General features: G+C 41.9%; 1 protein-coding gene across 2 annotated transcripts in view; it reads right to left on the bottom strand.

Annotated features, from left to right (window-relative positions):
• Nucleotides 1-2,110: 2,110 nt before the first annotated feature.
• Nucleotides 2,111-21,356, bottom strand: part of Znf16 (zinc finger protein 16) — a 29,781-nt gene continuing 10,535 nt past the window's right edge. Inside the window, exons 2-3 of one of the 2 annotated variants that reach the window (XR_002822724.1) lie at nt 14,856-14,934; nt 2,111-2,271 (exon numbers count right to left, since the gene is read on the bottom strand). Coding sequence is in view for 1 of the 2 variants with exons in the window: in XM_023723970.1 (XP_023579738.1) it covers nt 13,096-14,640 (1,545 nt within the window). In the remaining variant the exon portion in view is untranslated. Of the gene's footprint in view, nt 2,272-12,588; nt 14,935-21,356 lie in introns of those variants that run through there. The other variant, XM_023723970.1, reaches the window with a different exon arrangement.

The raw sequence follows: 21,356 nt of genomic DNA, 5'->3' as shown, positions 1-21,356 counted from the left end.
AAAGGACAGGGTTTTCATCCAGCAGTTTCCATGAGGAGGCTATGGGAAAGGACCAGAATGTCCTGTTCCTCTTCCAGCCTTGTTTTTCCCACCTAGCAAGTCTCAGATGCCACTGTATATTCTCCTGATGAGCGTGACAAGTTGGGTACCATTTTGAGTGGTTCTCCAATGAGTAGATGGTAGGCTTTCTTGGCTACCCATGATCAACAACGTAAATGAGCTGTCCTGGACTATGGCTGTTTCTACTCACTTGGGGATCGGGGTGCTGTTGTCAGCCTCTGGTTTTCTTTATGCATTCAACATATGGACATGGGGATAGAGCAGTGGCAAAGCAGGTAGGTAGGTCCCTTTCTCTTGAGCTCATTTATTTGGTGGACAAACCACAAACATAAATAAGGTAACTCCATGAGCATGCAGGACAGAATAGAAAGAAAAATGAAGGGATTGAGAGCCAGGAACTTCTCCTCCCTATTTTCTTACTTAGCTGCTTCTTCTGGAAAGTTTCAGAGATGTACAGAGATAGCAAACATAGCACAATGAACTCTGATTGTCTATCAAACAATTTCAATTATGGACTGATTTCTTTCCATCTATTTCCCTATCAGCTTACCTTCTCCAATCCTAGACAAGAGTCATTTTTAGCAAGGGCTTTTTTTTTTTAAGAGTCTCACTTTAGGCCTCAAGCTTGCAACAAGCAATCCTTCTGCCTCAAGCCTCCAAAGTGCTGGAATACAGGCATGCACCAACTGTGCCCAGCCAAGATCTTATTTTTAATTGACAAATAACTGTGTATTTGGTATATGATGTAATGTTCTGATACATATTTACACGCAGAATTAACAATTTAAAACACCTAGCTAATTAACATATCCATTACCTCATAGACATAAATCTTGTGTGAAGAGGACATTTAATATTCACTCTTAGGGCCGACCAAATAGCTCAGCAGATTAAAGTGCCTGCAAGCAGGTACAGGAGCCAAGAGTTCAATCTCTGGGCCTGCTGTGCCAGCCCTGCCCCCAGGGTGTGCTGAGACAGACTGGGACTGGGCGTGGTGGCACGTGCCTGTAATCCCAGCGCTTGGGAGGCTGTAAGCAGGAGAATCACACTATGAGTCTGATCTAGTAGTGAGACCCTGAACACCCTCCTAAAATACAGGAAAAAAAATTACTAAGTAATTTTGAAATATACAATCATTTGTCACTATTTCTGTTAAAAAGTTAATTACAAAACTATCATCCCACATGAATATACACTAAACTTCTTGTTGCCATCAAATAACCAGTGCAGACTTTTTAAAAATTTTTTTATTTTTTTTTCATAATTTTATTGAGAAACAAATAGCAATGAGAGTGTTTCAAATCAAATTGGTAGGACAGTTTCAATATATATATATTTTTTTGTATTGGGGATTGAACCCAGGGTCTTTATACTGAGCTATGTCTCCATGCCTCTTTTGTTTTTAAATTCTGAGACACTGTCCTACAGGTAGAATATGAATTCTGATTCTCCTGCCTCAGCCTCTCGGAATGCTCAGATTACAAGCATGTGCATGATACCTGGCTTCACACATTATTACTACTTTTAGAACTGGTTCATGTAGGTCCATATTCAAACCAGATACACATAATACAAGTCTTAGTCATCTCCTCCTTGCCGAGACACAATACCTGCAACCTAAATTGAAAGGAGGGCTTTATTTTGCCTCACAATTTGTAGAGGCTTCAGTGCATATTCAGGTGGCTCCTAGGCAAGATGGCAAAGGAACAGGGACATGGCAGAGGTGAGGCTGCTCACAGCAGGTCAGTGGGGATGCAGAGAACTAGAAGGGAGGACAGGGGAGGGAGACATACCCTATCCAAGCTGTTCCCAGTAACCCATCTCCTGTGATCACGCTGTATCTCTCAACATCATGTGTAGCCCTAAGCTCCTCAGGAGACTAATTCACCTATGACTATCATGCCCCCATGGTTGGGTTACCTTCAAAAAACCCCACATCAGTGCATAAGGCTTTGTGTGGGTATGTGTGAGAGGGGGGCATACATGTAAACATAAACCATAACCACATATTTGTTCAACAGTAAACATAAACCATAACCACGTATTTGTTCAACAGTTCTCTTAGATATTTTCATCTATAATGTCCCTCCCCAAACTTCTTCCTTTGCAACTTATTGAAGTCAGGTCATACATATGGTGGAGTTTCTCATATTTTCGATTTTGCTGTCTGTATTCTTGTGGTATCCTTCTGTCCTTTGAACTTCCTGTAAACTAAGAGATAAAAACTGATTAAGTTCAGTTTGGGGATGGGGCAGAATACACATTTCCGTTTAGGATCATTATCTAAATGTGCCGTAGGCACTTTTCTTGTTGCTGAGACATATTTCCTGACACCTATAACTTAAAGGAGAAGCTTAAGTTCATGTTTTAGAAGATTCAGTCCATACTCAGCTGGGTACAACACAGAAATGGCATGGTGGGAAGGTCTGGGCAGAAAAAGGCTGCTTATGTGATGGCAGCCAGGGAGCAGAGAGACCAGGGAGGCGCTGCGAGGGAGCGATGCCCTTCCAGGTCATGACCCAGTGAACCATCTCTTCTGGTGAGGCTCCACCTTCAAAGCATGCTCACCCACTTCACCCACCAGCAGGTGAAACCACTAATGAATAAATCACCTCCATGATCCAACCACCTTCCCACTTTGGGGGAACATCTCAGATCAAACCGTAACAACATGTAAGATGGCGACATTCTCATCTTGATATTTCTTCAGCATTTGTGGGAATAGCTGTATAAAGTCAAATCTTCCTATATCAATGTCTGGTTACTCTGAACTCTAGTAATTTATTTTATTTCATTTATTTTATTTATTTATGTGTGTGTGTGTGTATGTGTGTGGCCAGCTCAGCCCACCAGGGGGCGGGGCTGTCTGGCATGTGGTGCTGGGGGATTGAACCACAGTCCCTGTGCTTTGCTAAGCTTGTTCTAAGTAGGTGCTTTAGACCACTGAGCCATCTCACCAGCTCCCCGAAGTCTAGTAATTTAAAAAAAAATCAAAATATATCATAAATTCACAAGTTATTTCTAATTCAAATGTAGGACTAGGTGTTATCATTTGATTTTATAATTATATTCTCTTAAACAGCTTGGATCCTCATTATTTTAAGACAAAATTTATTCCATTACTTTAATCTATCAGTGTAATAGTATAATTACCAATTAGTAGCTTGATTTTTTTTTTTTTTTTTTTTTAGTAGCTTGATTAAAAAGCTTAAAATTCCCTCACAGGTCTTCCTGTGAAAAGGTCTGCTGACATAGTTGAGGTCTCCAGGGAAAGAGCTGAACAGGACTTTTCCACAGGTCCGGAATGGCTTGAGAGAGCAAGGAAAGGAGGCTGGGCTGGAGGCAGGGCCAGTGGGAGGGATTCTTAGTAAAGGGGTTGCACAGTAATCCCAACTGAGCCATCCGGAGCACCCAGGCCTATCTGCCTGTCCTGATAAGCACCCAAAAGAGAAAGTATGAGGCTTACTGCCACCAACGCCTTGGTCACTATCAGTAATACCTGAAACTCAGGGTGGGATGAGGATCATCTTGTTGAGGATGAGGATCATCTTGTTGAGGCATCTTGTGCAGCCTGAGTATACACAGTGACATCTGGAATCTTGATTTATATCAGTGACTGACGGAGAACCTTGCAGGCCTTCAAGGATAACAAACAGCTGGCTGTGGCACAGGTACCATAAATGATTTATAGTTTGGCTATCTGTGAGACAAGAATTTCCCAGAGTTCTCTACCCAACGGGTCAGTGACCCAAAATTTGTGAAAATGTGTAGTTGGGACTATTTTTTTTTTTTTTAAATTTAAGACAGGGTGTACAGGTTCTCACTGTGTAGACTAAACTCCTAGTGATCCTCCTGTTTACAGCCTCCCAAGTGCTGGGATTACAGGCGTGGGCCACCACACCCAGTCTCAATCAATGGCAGTCTCAGCATGCTTCAGGGGTGGGGTCAGCATGGCAGGCCAGGGGATCGAACTCCTGGCCCCTACATCTGCCTAAACAGGCACTTTAATCCATTGAGCTATTTGGCCAGCCCTTGTTGGGACTATTTGTTGGCTAGAAGCATCTGGTGTTAAGATAGCTGCCTGAAGTTTGTCCAACTGTGTTCAACAGGATATTCTGGTCAAGAAGCAGAAAGCAGCAGCTCCAAAGTGAGCTCTACTCCCACAACAGTGGTAATAAACTGCTATTGCTGCTTACTCAGTTCATCCTGAGGGACTTCCCAGATAGTCATGAAGTCTGACCCCTCAGGACTTCAACATCTGTCATGGATGCAGGTGGAATGCCAGAAGAGCAATGTGGCTCTATCCTGTATCAAGAGTACTTGGTGGCCACAGTGAGCTTAGGTGCTGCTTCTAGTGGAAAACTGTGGGCCAGAAGTTCAGGGTATGTGAAAGCCTCATTTCCCAGAAGCCAGCATCTACTGCTCCAGTGGCATGCAGTGTGGGTGTAAGGAAACAAGATTCTTGCACCAAAACACTTTACAGCCAAGCTGGGTGGCTGAGAACCCAGGAGGCATGAATGGAAGTTGGCACAGCCTTTGCTGTGAAGGCAGCTTGGTGGGGCTCTTCCAAGGGTTCCTCTAGTGCTGTACTTTGAGACTCCAGAGTCCTCTGCTGGAGAGGCCTGTACAAAGTGGGCTGACATACAACAGGATAAATAGACTTAAATGAAATTTTGAATGAGGTACGTTTTGTCTCTGGATCTCCAAAAATTTGAAGGAAGTTGTGGGTGTCTTGTAGAATAACAGCTATGTGTTAGCATCAGCAAGGGTAGTGCTTGGCCTACCAAACTGCTCCCAGGAACCTGAGAGATGTGGTGGACTCCAGAACTGTATGGGGCCTTACCCTTAGGTGAGGTCTCTTACATCTGCATGTCCTGAGTGTGTCATCAATGTGTATCACTGCTGTGCTCCTGGAGAAAGGTGAATGCAATTAAAATCTTACCTGAGAGGGCATGTATGTTGGGAAGGCTGTTAAGGCATCTATGGTCACTTGGGAAGGGTATATTATTATGTCCCTACAGATGGAAGACAAACTACAACTGAAAGCTGCTGCAGTAGGTATAGGATAAAACCTGTCACCCAAATCTGTACAAACAATACACTTGCTGGGATAGGCGGGATGGTGCTCCCCTGTAATCCCAGCACTCTGGAGGCTAAGGTAATAGGATAGTTACAAGTTCAAGACCAGCCTGGGGGGCCGGGGAGATGGCTCAGTAGGATAAGTGCTTGACTGGCAAACGCAAGGATCTGAGTTCAATTCCCGGTTCCGCAAAAAAAAAAAAAAAAGACCAGCCTGGGGGGACCAGGGAGATGGCTCAGTAGAACAAGTGCTTCCCTGGCAAGTGCATTGGCCTGAGTTCAATCCCCGGTTCCACCAAAAAAACAAAACAAAACAAAACAAAAAAAAAAACAGCCTGGGCTACAAAATAAGCACAAGGTTAGCCTGAACTACATAGCTGAACCCTGTCTCAAAAAGACTAAACAAATAAATAAACCCTTGCCAGTTGTCAAATAGAGGGTGTCAGTAGTTTTAGCAATATTGGGTAAGAGCCATAAATGCATAGATGAAGTTAGTAACTGACCTTCAAACAGCATTTACTGTTTTCAGATTCAAAAACAGGTCAAACTGGCCTGGTAAAAGCAGCAGAGATAATTCTGTTCTTTAAATAGGTCTCATATAATAGATTCCAATCTTTTTTTTTTTTTTTTTTTTGCGGAACCGGGGATTGAACTCAGATCCTTGCGTTTGCCAGTCAAGCACTTATCCTACTGAGCCATCTCCCCGGCCCCAGATTCCAATCTTTGAAGGCCTTTTGAACATTTATATTGGGCTATAATAACTATTTTAGCTGGGGCTGGGGAAGTGCTTGGGGTCCTATGTTGTCATGCCAACTTTTTTTTTTTTAAAATACATTTTTCTTTTTCTTTTTTTTTTTTTTCAGAACTGGGGATTGAACTCAGGCCCTTGCACTTCCCAGGCAAGTGCTTATTTTATTGAGCCATCTCCCTGGCCGTGTCACGCCAACTCCTAAGTGCCAAAGAATAAGTTTTAATTTATTGCTCATTGGTCAGAGCTACTGTGTCTTTGATGGCACTTTTTAGGGCAACGGGCACTTAATGGTTATGGGGAATTTAGGAAAGGCAAGGTTTCTGAGGATTATGGTATGGTAGACCTATTTTTCCTCTTTTATACGCACTACCCCTGTGCGAATACAGGGCATCTGGGTAAATCCAGTGGTACTGCAGGCTAATTCTATGTGATATATAATGTATTAAGCCCATGAAGAGCTGCCAAGGTGCATTTCAGCAGATGCTGACTGTGAGTAGCTGGAATCACAGGTATGTGCCAACAAACCTGGCCTTTTGTTATGTAATAAACTCTTAGTAAATTCTGATTTTCTAGTTGAGGTAAATTGTGGCCATTTCAATATTGCTTTTTCATCTCTATATCCAGTTTTTTTTTTCCTTTTATCCTTTTTGTGTGTTGGGGAGGGGCCAGTTAAAAGAAATTATTAAATCCAGCTGGCCAAAGAGAAAAGACAAGGTTACATTCCAAAGCACTGCACTGGACTGTCCTCCATGGTATGGAGTTCTAGCCAGTGGGTGGGAGGATAACAGGCCCTGTGTGCTTTCAGAATGGTGTCAGTTTCCCCTGCAAGCTATTGCTTCAGGGAAGGTGCTGCCCTGGAGGGGAGATGGAAACAGAGCAGAGCACAGATTTTTCCTGGGTTGAGACTAGGAGCCAACTCATTCTGGCTGAAGCCGATGGAGCTGACCCCTGCCCACAGGTCAACTCTTCTGCATTTTCTTCTGTTCACATGCCCCATTTACAACAGTTAGTCTTGTGTCCCTCTATTCTGAGAACTTAGAAGCTGCAAGCTGTCACAGAAAACCCTTTAGCATACTTACATGTCCTACATTTGCACATTTCCTTTTTCTAGTGCATCATAGGAGTCTCTCTTTGTGTCCAAGACCAATCTCTCTCAACCTTCTGGAGGGACAATTTTGTTCCTTTTTTCTTCACCTCTACCAGCTCCTGTTGGGAGCCAAGGTGGCTAGGAAATTGATCAAAATGTGTGTAGGTTGGACTAGGCCTCAGTGCCTCAAGCAAACAAGCTACCTCAGTCCTGAGATAAACATCCTGTCTGGTTAAGGTCAGTTATTAGTCGCTAGGCAACCTTGTGTCATGTGTTACTAACTTTGCAAAAATATAAATAATGGTCCTTTTGTTGTGTGGTTGCATTAGTCTTGCCCATCAGGCAGAACAGTTCCCACCTAGCCCAGCTTGTCTTCTTGTCTCTTTCTCATTCCTGCCGCAGTTTCTCCCCAGGTAGAACCAACTGTGGTGAGATCAGTGGATCCCTACAAGTTCTCCATTATCACTGCCTGCCTTGACTGTGGAGACCCTCCCACTGGGCTCCTGCCCCAACTTTCACAGAAGTAGGCCTCCTTGTGATTATCTCAATTCTTTTCTGCACAGTGTGTGATGCAGTTGCCCCTCCTCCTGGCCACTTAGGTCTGTTTCACAGTGGCCATGTTGTTTCTCTTCCTCCCCCACTATGAATGCTCAGTGTTGGTGAGATGTGGGCCCCCTTCTTGATTCTCCCTGAACTACTGCATACTTTCCCAGGGATTCAAGCTCATTTTATATATTATTTTGGAGGTGCTGAGAATTCATCCAACAAGGACTCATACTCTTGGGAAGTGTTCCACCACTGAGCAACATATTCAACCTATATAAAAGTATACCAGTGACTCTCAAAACTTACATCTCTATCCCAAATCTTTCCTTGAGGTCCAGGGTAATATCTTTTTCTGTTTGAAAAAAAATTTTTTTTAAATGTATTTGTACAGGGACTCACTATGCAGCTTAGACTTGTAATGATGCTACTGTTTTCAGCCTCCCCAGTGCTGGGATTGCAGGAGTGTGCTACCATGCCTGGTCTTGGTGGCTGGCTAGCGACTTGTGGTGCCAGGGATTGAACCCTGGTCCCTGCATGTGCCTAAACAGGTGATTAGTCTGCTGAGCTATCTCGCCGGCCTTTCTGATTTGAATTTTTACAGACACCACAAACTTGACAGGCTCTAAAGGTAGCTCTTGATTTTAACCCTGATGTTGGCCTGCAAGGACCCATAAACCAATTAGGCAAAAGAGCAGTTGTTGAACTGGGTGGATATATTTGAGGCTAGGGATACTATTTCACTAAGAGGTCCTGTCCCTGATGGGTGAGGGCTGTTAACCAGGCAGTATATTTAGGATAGCCATTTCCTTCATTTCTCTTGCCCCTCCTTTTCAAATCAGTATCTCATTATGTAGCTCAACATTTGAACTCACCATGTAGTCCAGGCTGGACTCAAGATCTTTCCTCTTTACCCAACTTAGTGTTGGGATTATAGGCATGCACCACCATGCATGATTTATCCAGCACATTTAAAAGGAATGAAATGGACAGAGAAGAAAAAGAATGTTTAAGTTGTTCCTGTCCACACGCCACTGTCCTAAAGAGCATAAAGTAGGTCTGTCTGTAGCACTCCAATAAATTCCTCACCTAACTTAATGTTAGTTGAGTGGGTATCTTCATTTTCTACCAAATGTTAAGACACTTGCTACTTAAGATAATTTGGACTAGTTCCTAAATTATTTCTGTTCAGATTATGATGGAGGCTATACTAAATCCACAGATAACTTAGGGAAAAATTTCACCCCTGTTATGTGTCACCATGTGTGGTGGTGCCCATCTGTTATCATAGCACTTGGGAGGCTGAGGCAAGAGGATCGTCATGAATTTGAGGTCACCCTGGGCTACACAGTGAGTTTAAGGGCTGCCTGAACTACATACAAAAACCCTATCTCATCCCCCTTCACCCCCCAGAAAAAATATTATGTGTCTATAAAATGAAAAAGACTTCACTATTTATGTCTGTTTTCCTAATTTCCTTTTAAAGAATTTTTATGTTTTAAACTTTGAATCACTAACCTTGTAAGAAAGGAAACTAGTACAGATATAGGTACAGATATACTAACATGGAACACAACAGAAAGAAACCTACCCATGTGAAAGAGAAAGAAAAAGGACAAAACCAAGAGTCAAGTATCATTTGAACATAGCATTTTTGTATTTTGAGACAGGGTCTCACTCTGTAGTTCAAGCTGGGCTTGAACTCATTATGTATGGCGGGGCTGCTATAAATCATGGTAATCCTTCTGCTTCAGCATCCAGTAGTGACTGGGAGTACAAGTGTGCACCAGCAAACCCAGCTTGACCACAGTATTTTCACCTACAGCTTCAAGCTAAAGACTTATAGACAAACACTGAAGAATTAGTATGTTTTCACAGTGATTATGGATTAGCAATTTTGACACTACCTATTATATTCTAGGACTGCACAAAAATATTGAGTAAATATATTGAAGGCAACAGGAACCATATTTCTATTTTTTTAAAAAGGCAGGTTAAAAATATGGGAAGAAGAAAGAGTGAAATAAGCTCTCTGGTGTGAACTGGAATTGGTGATTTTTTAAAAATGTATTTAGTACAGGGTCTACGTCTACAGGGTTTCACTGCACAGATCAGACTCATAGTGATCCTCCCGTTTTCAGCCTCCCAAGCACTGGGATTACATGGGTGGGCCACCACACCCAGTCTCAATCGCCCTCTCAGCACACCCCGGGGGCGGGGCTGGTATGGCATAGGGATCAAACTCCAGCCCCCTAGTGCTTGCCTAAGCAGGTGCTTTAGTCTGCTGAGCTATCTGGCCCACCCTGGTTTTTTTCAATATAATTATAGGTATAGGAATTGCTACAAGATGATGTTTATGTGTAAGCACACACATCTTATTTCCTAGCTCTCTGTTGAAAGGTCCCAGAAGTTAGTCTCTGGTAACAATGTACACATCCAACATTTAGGTTGTGTTTTCCCAAACCCTCTCCACAAAAAAACAAAAACCCAGGATTTCTTGGGAAAAGAACAAACTTATTTCATATATGGTGGAAGGAACATATAGGATGAACTCAGAAAAGTTTGCTGTCCCACAAAGCAAAGGAAATGCTAACAAATGAAAGATGTCAAAAGGCCCGGGGAACAGCTAGAGTGCTCCCCAGTGGCTTAACCTAGGCAAATCTGAGGGATTAATAAATGAGAAAAGTAACAAACTGAAGCCACAAAACATATAGTAATCAGTAAGTTTATATTCATATACAAACAAATAAATGGAGATGAATTTCTTCCTTTGGTACCAGAATTAGAAATAAATGACAGATCCAAATGGGGATAAAAACTAGTGAAAAACAGGTTGCTTACATTGATTCCAAATCTCTTTCTAGAAAATACTTACGGGGAAAATAGTAACTTCAAAGTACAATAAGAAAATGATAAAGAATAACTTCACCTAAAAGAGACCAAAAAAGAAAAAAAAAAATCACAGAACTCAACAACATCTCTTTCTTGGTTTCTGCCAAAGTCATCAGGAAACACTGGACAAAACCAAGAGAAAGGACATTCTACAATGTAAATGGCCCACTGCTTCAAAAATGTGTTATGAAAGACACAGATGGAACTATTCTGGAAAGAATGACATGACAGCTATGTAAGTATGATTGAAGACGAGCTTCTAGTCTAGGGAAAAATATTTCTATTTGATATAAGGGTCATCACTGGGACACGTGCCAAAACATTAATAAAACTCATTTGTTTTTTTACTTTGACAATGATATTGTGCCTGTAGAAGAGGTTCTTGCTGGGAAGCACATGCTGACATTCTGGGGCAAGGTACATCCCATGTGTAGCTCAGTCTTGGGAAAGAACTTTTTTTTTTTAATGGAGAAAAGAAAATTAACAAAGGAAAGTTGAGAATCTGAGTGGATGGAGGTGGATATGCCTTGTGATACAACAAATTTTCTGAGTCCAATTATTTCAGTATTTTAAAACAATCACAAAAATGCAGTGCTGGCCCCGCCCTAGGGCGCTGAGACTATGATTGAGACTGGGCGTGGTGGCAGGCGACAGTAATCCCAGCTCTTGGAAGGCTGTAAACAGGTGGATCACTATGAGTCTGATCTAGTAGTGAGACCCTGGACACCCTGTAGACCCTTCCCTAAAATTAAAAAAAAAAAAAAAATGCAAGTTATAGTACAACCAGTTATTTATAACTACTCAGAAACTCATGAAATCTACTTCACACACCCTGGAACTCTCTGCTGCCTTTTCAGAACAGAATCTACAATCTGCCCTTTATGTTCCTTTGCTGCTGGTAGAGAACAAGTATTAATTCTGGTTCTCATACAGATACACAAGATATTAAGTCACAGCAACAGTAAAGGAAGTTCAACCTGTCTGCTGGCCTAGGTCCACAGCAGAGCAGTGAGATATCTAAGTGTATAGCAGCTCCCAAGTAGAAGGGTAATATGGGACTGTTCTAGAATATTTAGTGGAAGTTTGCCTGTAAGCCTACTTCTTTCATCCTAGTGAGTCAGAAAATTCTAACTGTCTGTGAGTTACCTAACACAGACTGTTACAAAAGAGGTATAGTTGGGGCTGGGGATTCTCAGTGGTAGAACATTTGCCTTGCAAGCTAGAAGCCCTGGGTTCGATCTTCAGCACCAAGACAAAACAAAACAAAACAAAACAAAAAAAACCCTCAACTAAGAACGAGGTATAGTTTTAAAAGTTGCCACCCATACTATGTCATTCACTCTTCACAAAACTGACTGCAATAAGAATGAAGTTCAATTCTAGGTCTCATGTTCCCCCATAGGGCTTACAGTGTTCATGGAAGAGTAAGGAAACAGGGATCTTGTGTGGCTATAAGAACTGGTCAAGAAGTACCCACTGTATACATACAATCATTCTATAGCACATGAGTAGGCCCCTGGTCAGAAAGGCCATCTCAACTCCTGTAAGAACTTGAGTCCCTTGGGCAAAGCCTGGACCCGACCCACCTCTAATGACAGGGTAGCATCCTAACAGCTGTGGTGGCAAACTCCTGTAAAGGAGCAGAAAGTAAAGACTCCAGCCTTTCAGGCTATATGGTATCTATCATAATTTTCACTTCTGCTATGCAAAAGCTGCCATAGATATCTTTAAGTCAATGGCACAGTTGAATCCTAACAAAAATTAACTGACAGGTGTGCTAGATTTGGCCTGTAGGTCCTGTGACACTCCTAGATTGCAACTTGCTAGCTGGTGTCTGGAGGTTTCTCTAGTGAAGACGTATCAAACCTGTTTGTTTTGTTTTGTTCTTTCTTGCATGTTCCAGGGTCAGGGGCCTATCTCCAGGAAAATAAGGATGGAAGTTTGTGTGCTGGGTCTAGGGCAGGGTGTCTAGGACATAATCCCAAAAATGTCTGATGATGTATGTATCTTGACAAATACTGAGCATGGAAGCTTATGGGCAAGAAAATGAGGTACACAGATGTCTCTGGGGCCTGCACAGATACAGAACTGGAAGTTTGGAGAGCAACAGGGCAGCTGATCTGATATATATATATATATATATATATACATATATATATATGTGCTGGGTGCAAGTTTTATGAAGGAGTCAGTAAGATGGGGTAAGGAATTAGCGTATCACCTCAGAAGAGGATAACTAATCAGTCATGAAAAACACTCAACTTGAGTTGATGAAAATAAAATATCAACAACAGCCACTGACAGATAACATATCCTATGATTAATTGCCAAATGAATTAGTGTCATTACCTACAACCAAACGTCACTTTTTAATAACTTTAAACCATAATAAATTCTATTTGTGAGTATGCAGCCTTCATAATCTTTTCTTCCTAATGAGTATTTGTTACCTGCCATAAACTTTTTAAAACAAAATACCTACAAGGGATCACATGAGGTGGAATATTGGCAGGGGAAAGAACCTGTGAAGGGTGATCTAAGGAGTGTTCCAGGTGCTGTGGTGGTTGAATATGTAGATGGTTGAGTGACCCTGGGTTTCAGGTCTGGAAAGGTGTAGAGGCTGTGATAAGGGCCAGAGGAGTCTGAGAGGAGCCTGGGATGATTTCCTTCCTTCCAGCTCAGACTACTCCCTGGTGTGAATCACCTGATGTTTAATCAACTTTGACCGCTGGCTGAAAGCTTTCCCACAAGTAGTGCAGACATAGGGTTTTAACCCTGTGTGAATCCTCTGGTGCTGGATTAGGACTGAACGTTGACTGAAGGCTTTTCCACACTCACTGCATTTGTATGGCCTCTCACCAGTGTGGATTATCTGATGTTGGATAAGGTGTGAGCTCTGGCTGAAGCCTTTACCACATTCAACACATGTGTAGGGCTTCTCCCCAGTGTGAACTTTCTGGTGGTGAATAAGATTTGAGCTTCGGTTGAAGGCTTTACCACACTGGTTACACTCATGGGGTTTCAAACCATTATGAATCCTCTGGTGCTGAATGAGGGTTGAGCTCTGGCTGAAAGTTTTTCCACACTCAGTACATTCATAGGGTTTCTCTCCAGTGTGGACTCGCTGGTGAAGGATGAGATTGGAGCTGCGACCAAAAGTCTTTCCACACTCGTGGCATTCATAGGGCTTGTCACCAGTGTGTACTCCCTGATGCTGGATTAGAGCGGAGCTGTGGCTGAAGGCTTTCCCACAGACACTACATTCATATGGCTTCTCTCCCGTGTGAATTATTTGGTGCTTCCTGAGCACTGAACTGTAACTAAAGGCTTTTCCACATATGTTGCACACATGAGGCTTTTCTCCAGTGTGAATTCTCTGGTGCTGAATAAGACTGGAACTCTGACTAAATGCTTTCCCACAGTCACTGCATTTGTAAGGTTTCTCTCCAGTGTGAACCCTATGATGCTTAATGAGGTTGGAGATTCGACTGAATGGTTTACCACAATCATTACATTCATAAGGTTTCTCTCCAGTGTGAACCCTCTGATGCTTTCTGAGGTGTGCACTCTGGCTGAAGGCCTTCCTGCACTCCCCACACTCAAAAGGCTTTTCCCCTGTGTGAATCCTGTGGTGCTTAATGAGGTTTGAGCTCCTCCGGAAGGCCTTCCCACATTTGTCACACACATATGGTTTCTCCCCAGAATGGATTCTCTGATGTTGGATAAGGTTTGAGCTCCTCCTAAAAGCCTTTCCACACTCGTCACATTCATAGGGTTTCTCTCTCATGTGAGACTTTTGGTGCTTTTTAAGGCTTGAATTCTGGCTGAAGGCTTTCCCACATTCATTACACACATAAGGCCTCTCACTGCTGTGATGAACCTGATGCCTAGCAAGGTCTGCACACCCATGGAAGGCTTTCTCACACTTACTGCACTGGTAGGCTTTCATACTCACAAGAGATGGCTGATGGTTTTTAACTGAGTTCTGACTGAAGGATTTTCCACATTCATTACACATAAAGGACTTCTCTCTAGTGTTGGCTATCTGATGCTGAATAAGGTCAAAGTTTCCTCTGAAGTTTTTTCCACACCCATTACATATGAATGGGCTTTCACTTGTGGGAATACTCTCATGGTCAGTTAGGTCCTCACTGTGCTGTGAGGCATCAAGACCACATGTATCATACAGATTCAGCCTCTTTTCCATAGGGACTCCCTGATATGCCATCAGACTTGGGTTCAGATTGAAGCTTTGGTCAAAACTATGACAATCCAGACTTTTCTCCCTTAAGGGATCCCGAAGGAGCACTGTCACTGGTGTGAAGGTCCCTTTCTGGTAGAGAGGCTGTACCTCTGGGGACCTTCCAATCCTTTTCTATTAGGTCCTGTCAGAGTTCTCCAAACTCAGGAAACTGGGAAACATCATCTGCACAGTTTTCTTACATTTCTGCCTGTGATTTCAAATCCTCAGAAACATTTTCCTCCAGACAACACTCTTTGTCTTCAGTCCTGGTATCACAATCTGAAACAATAAATACCCAGTCATAGAAGGAACTGCTGTGACAGGAATAACACAGCACACAGACAAGTCTGCAGGATCACTGGCCTCACCTTCTGGAGAGGAAGCATGGGGAACAGGGAACCCAACACAGATGGTAGTCTAGATCTTACAAAGGAACTAGAGAAGGGCTGACAGAGCTCCAAGGTAATAATACTATGCAGAAGCTGAAGAGAAAAAACAACCCATATTTCTCAGGATTCCCCATTCCAGAAATGCACCTGCAGATTGCCTGCTGAGTCAGGCCAATAGGCTGGGTGCCCCTAGTTCTTTTTCCTGTCACACTTAGAGCAATTCCTCTTGGCTCTACCTGAAAATATGCCCCAAATCCATGTACTTCTCACCCCTCCAATCCATACAAGGAAACATAATATGTTATTACATTACTACATATTTAACTCCTTTTCTTTTTCAACACTGTAAAGTATAAGCCTTTTAGGCCTATCTTGTTTTCTTTCAGTATCAGCTAATAATGTTCTGGTTTGGTCTTAAGATTCAACAATGTAAAGAGGCAGAACCTTGCTGTAGGTATAGAGAAGCCTATCTTTAGAGAAGCATAGACAATTATGAGGCATGTTGTTAACACTTCTACCGACCACTACTCAAACACACCTCACTGGAGAGCCCTGTGCTTATTACTGAATCAGTAATCAGCATGAACATGTAGAACTGCTTCCAAGTCTAGACACATTGATTCCCAGTAGTGTCCCGTGATGCCAACCTCAGATACAACCTGGCCATATGCTCAGCCCTCACAGATCCAGCCCCTTTTTCTGTTGTACCAGTTTCTCTTAATGTTTCATGCACTGATACCTGGCTCAGATAGACTGTGGTTGTACTACTAGGGTCTCAGTAGGAACAGGAGAAATTGTGAGGGGTACAGGAACAATTAAAGTCTGGACAGGAGTCCACAATCCTGTCAGCTATGGTCTGGAGCTTGCTTGTGTTCCCACTCACTCCAACTCACTAGTGTGAAAGTCTCTTGACCTCTTCTGGCTAAGCAGAAGGAACCGAATAGGGAATGATGGTCTCTATGTCCCCCCCCCCTGGCAGAACCGGGGATTGAACTCAGGCCCTTGTGCTTGCCAGGGAAGCGCTTATTCCACTGCGCCATCTCCCTAGCCCCAAGGATGGTCTCTGGCAAGTGGTTTTTTGTTATTTTAAAATATCCCTTTAAAAATCTCTAATATCAGTTTTAATTCATAGGACATATGAAACAACCTATTAGCTGAATCTGGTGACCACTCATTGAGATGTCACCAGAACGGACAAGATGTATGGCAATAGGGTAATAGCTTTCTAGCCTGAGTCACTGTTTAGATGAGTGTTTTACCAAGATAGTGGTGAAAAATTATTTCTGTAGGTAAGAATGCCAGGAGATCACTTTTGGACTTAAATGTAATTCCTTTTTTCAAACTAACATAACAAATACATTAAAAAATGGTAAAAGCTCTTCGGAAAGGAAATACAAAAGCAGAAGATCTTCCTTTAGGAAAAAATCTTCAAAATGCCAGTAAAATTTGGGTTTAAAAACAAAAGATCTGAGAGCAAACAGATGGCTGGACTACACACACTATCCTTAGACTCAGCCTTTTGAGAGCAAAGACAAGTATTTCTTTTGCAAGGAAACATTTATGATAAGAAGCTTCCAGGTACTGTATGTGGCCAGAGTCCCTCATCACAACACCATCCCTGTTGCTTTGTGTGACTATGACTAATAAGCTACTACAGGGATATAGTAGCAACCTTAATGTCTTGGTCAGGCTGTCTCCTGTGCAGACTCCAAAAGGAACTTCACACTCAATTGGATTTAGTTATCTACTTCTTGCAGTGACTTGTTTCCCTTTATAAATAAAATTCACATAATTATTCTATAGTGAACAGTTCACATCATTGTATGACCACCACTTACATTTTCTAAAATATTTCCATTGCTCCAGAGTAAAATCCCTTACAGCCAGACAAACACCAGATATGTCTTGTGCCCACAGTCTCAGCTACTTGAGAGAATTAATCAGGACTGCTTGCCTCCAGGAATTTGAGGGCAGCCTAGGCAACACAGTAAGATTCTAACTCCATATGCCTCCAAAATTCTACTCAGTAAGCAGTCTATCTCTATCTTCTCCTCACTCCAGCTCCTGGAAACCACCTACCTCTATTCTGTCCCTATGGATCTATTTTTTTTTATTTATTTTTATTTATTACATTTATTTATTGTGTGTGTGTGTGGCCAGCTGAGCCCACCAGGGGGCGGGGCTGGCTGGCATGTGGTGCTGGGGGATCGAACCGAGGTCCCTGTGCTTTGCCAAGCTTGTTTCAAGTAGGTGCTTTAGACCACTGAGCCATCTCTCCAGCCCCTGGATCTGTCTATTTTGGATATATCATATGATAGAACCATACAATATACGACCTTTTGTGTCTTGACTTTTTACTTGGGATGTTCTGAAGGTTCATCCACAATGTAGCATGTATCAGTAGTTTGTTTCTTTTTATGGCTGAATTATATTCCATGTATACTATAATCCATCCAAGAATAGTTGAATTGTTTGCATCTTTTGGTTACTGAAACAGTGTATATACACAAGTTCTCCTTGATTTATGATGGGGTTATATGCTGGTAAATCCATTTAGAAGAAACCAGTTTCACATGATCACAGTCATCTTGGTTGTCACTGCCATTCTGCCCACTAGATGAATCTGGTACATATCCCAAACCCTTGAAAATAGTCATTGGAGCATGTTGTGCTAAAGACAGCCAGTGTTTAGTGTTTCTAAACTGATGAAAAATATCTTTAAGTGTTTATTAGAAGGCCAGGTAAATTGGGTGTGGTGATGCATGCCTGTAATCCCAGCACTTGGGAGAGTGTAGTAGGAGGATTGCCATGAGTTCAAGGCCAGCCTCATTTATATAGTGAGAATCTGTCTCAAAAATACCAAACCAAGTTGAGTGTGGAGGCACATGCCTCTATTCCCAGTACTTGGGAGGCTGAGGCACATGGACTGCTGCAAATTCAAGGCCAACCTGGGCTACAAAGTGAATTCAAAGCCAGCCTTAACTGTATAGTGAAACCCTGAGAAAAAAGCCTAAGTCATTAAGTTGCCCATGCTGGCCTCAAACTTCGTGATTATACTGCCTCAGCTTCTCAGGTGCTGGTATTACAGGCATATACCCCCATGCCCAGCTCTGATCTTTTTTTTTCTTCCTATATTTAGGACAGGTCTACAGTCTCACTATGTAGATCAGACTCTTAGTGATTCTCTTGTGTTCAGCTTCCCAAGTGCTGGGATTACAGGCTCGCACCATGACTCCCAGTCTCAATCACTGTCTCAGCACACCTCGTGGGAGGGGCTGGCAAAGCATACACGGCCCCTGTGCTCTGCCTATGTGCTTTATGCTGAGCTATCAGGTTGGCCCTTGATCTTTTTGATTATAGGATTTGTTGACTTTATTTGCTTGCTAGTCATCTGTATGTTTTCTTTGAAGAAATGTTTATTCAGTGCCTTGCTCAGTTTTATATTTTATTTTTTACATTTCTGTGCATTTAGTACAGGGTCTACAGGGTCTCACTATGCAGCTTGGACTCAGTGATCCTCTTGTTTTCAACCTCCAAAGCATGCCACCACATCCAGTCTCAACTGCTGTCTTAGTGCCCCCAGGGGCGGGGCCTGCACGGAGAGGATCAAACCTGATCCCTGCTTCTGACTAAGCAGGTGCTTTAATCAGCTGAGCTATCTGGCTGGCCCAAGCCTATTTTTATTTTTTTTAATTTAAAAAAAAAATTTTCCCATAATTTTATTGAGAAACAAATAGCAATGAGACAGTTTCAAACCAAACTGGTAGGACAGTTTCAATAATTAACACATTGCATACATTCTTCCTAGTGGTTAATTGCTGTACAAGATGCGGACTTGATATCCTATTTACAAACACCAAGCCTATTTTTAAATTGGGCTTTTTTTTTTTTCCAGAACCGGGGACTGAACTCAGGCCCTTGTGCTTGCCAGGGAAGCGCTTACTCTCCTGAGCCATCTTTCCTGCCCTCCTGGGCTGTTTTTTATTGTAAGCATTCCTTATATATTTTGGTCTAGATCATTATCTGATATCCCAGAGATTTTTCCTCACTCTGTAGGATGCTTCTAGGTTCCTCTTAATGCCTTTTGATGTCTAATTTTTAATTTGATGAAATAAAATGTAACTATTTTTTTTGTTGCTATATGTATAAATCCACTGTCAGATTCAAGGTCATTAAAATGCAAACATAAAATTGTCCAGGTTGGGCTTGAACTTGCAATCCTCCTGCTTCAGTCTGTCTTAGTGGGATTACAGGTGTGTGTCACCACATCTGGTTGGATCTTGAGGGTTTTGATCCATTTTAGTTTCTTTTTATTTTATTGAGAAACAAATATCAATGAGACACTTTCCAAGCTGATTAATAGTACATTTTCAATAATTAATACATTGCACATTGTTATCTTCTCAGTGGTCATCCACAGCACAAGAAGCAGTCAGGACATCCCATCCAAAAACTACTACTACCATTTTAGTTTCTGTACATGGCATAAAATAGGGGTCCAACTTCACTATTTCGCATGACACTATCTACTTATGCCAGCATCATTTGTTAAAGGGATATCTTTCCTCATTGACTGGAAGATCCCTGAATCCTTGCTGAAAATCAATTAGCCATGGATGTTGGGGTTATCTTCAATCTCAATTCTTTTTTTTGGTGAGGGACAAGGTCTATGTAGCTCAGGTTGGCTTTGAACTTCAGATTCTTCTTCCCCAGCCCCCTGAGAACTAGAACTATAAGTGAGTGCTACTACACAGTTTAGTGTCTCAATTCTGTCTTCATGCCAGGAAAAACTCTTCAGATTACTGACATTTTGTAGGAAGTTCTGAAACTAGAATGAGCGCTCAAATTTTGTTTCTCTAGTGTTTTTTTGTTTTGTTTTGTTTTTTGTGCCAGAGATGAACTCAGGACCTTGCACTTGCTAGGCAGGCATTTATGCCTCTGAGCTATCTCCTGGACCCCTGTTGTTTTTCAAGAGCATTTTAGGAATGAGTCTTTAGTCTCTGCAGAAAAGGCCACTAGGATTTTGACCCTTGATGGCATGCATGCCACAGCAGGAGTAGAGTCCTTTCTCACCATCACTGGAACAGACCATTTTGAGTAGTCTGGACATTGTAACAATATTGTCTACCAATTTGTGAATACAGGGTGCCCTGTTTTATTTTATTTTTTGTGGCTGGCTCAACTTGCTCTGTGAGTGGGGCTAATGCATTTGGTGCCAGGGATCAAACCACAGTCCCTGTGCCTCACCAGCCCCTATTTAATTCTTTTTGGCAATGTTTTGCAGCTTTTAGTGACAAGTATTTTACCTCATTTTTTTCCCTAGTGAATGGAACTGATTCCTTAATTTCCTTCTTAGATTGTTTATTGCTGGTGTACAGAAACACACTAATTTTGTGTGATAATTTTATGCCTTGCAATTTTGCTGAATTTATTAGCTCTAACAGCTTTTGTGATGGGTTCTTTGGGATTTTCTACACCCGGTATCATGTCTTATACAAATATTTTATGACTTTTAGATTTGGATGTCATACTGTCTTGCTCAAATGGCTTGAACTTTCAGTATGATAATAGCAGTGGCAAAGTAGGTATACATGGCTCTGGTCTCAGGAGCAAATTCTTAATTTTTCATGACTGAATGTTACTATAGCTCTTAGTTGTTCATAAGTGCTTTTATCAGGTTGAGAAAGGTTCCATCAATTACAGCCTTATTTTTAAATCATCAAGGTTGGATTTTACCAAACACTATTCCCATGTAAATTAAGGTAATCACACCTGTATTTTTTTTAAATTTAATGATTGGTTTTTGTTTTGCTTTTGTGTATGTCTTTTTTGTTGTTTTGAGACAAGGTCTTGCTATGCAGTTCAAGGTCTTGCTATTGAGCTCACTTTGTCACCTACACTGGTCTCAAACTTGCAAAGATCCTCCTGCTTCAGCCTCCAAAGTGCTGGGATTACAGGTGTGTACTATCACACCTGGATCTATCATTGGTTTTTTTGTTGCTGTTGTTTTGGTTTGGTTTTTGTTTTTTGCAGAACCAGGGATTGAACTCAGGCCCTTGTGCTTGCCAGGGAAGCACTTGTTCCACTGAGCCATCTCCCCAGCCCTATCATTGGTTTTTTAAATAGAGTCTTGCTTTTTAGTTCAGGCTGGCCTTGAATTTGAAGCAATTTTTCTGTCTAAACCTCCTGAGTGCTGGGATTATATGTATGCACCACCATGCCTAGCCACAGAGTTATATTAAACTATTCTTCCATTGTTTTATTCCTGGGTTAAATCTCACATAGTTATGGAGTACATTTTTTTTTTTTTTT

The sequence above is a fragment of the Octodon degus genome, unplaced genomic scaffold (assembly GCF_000260255.1).
Source record: "Octodon degus isolate 3935 unplaced genomic scaffold, OctDeg1.0 scaffold00104, whole genome shotgun sequence".
In the NCBI taxonomy this organism is placed as follows: Eukaryota; Metazoa; Chordata; class Mammalia; order Rodentia; family Octodontidae; genus Octodon; species Octodon degus.
The sequence above is the reverse complement of the archived record's forward strand: the minus strand, read 5'-3'. Positions and strand labels throughout refer to the sequence as shown.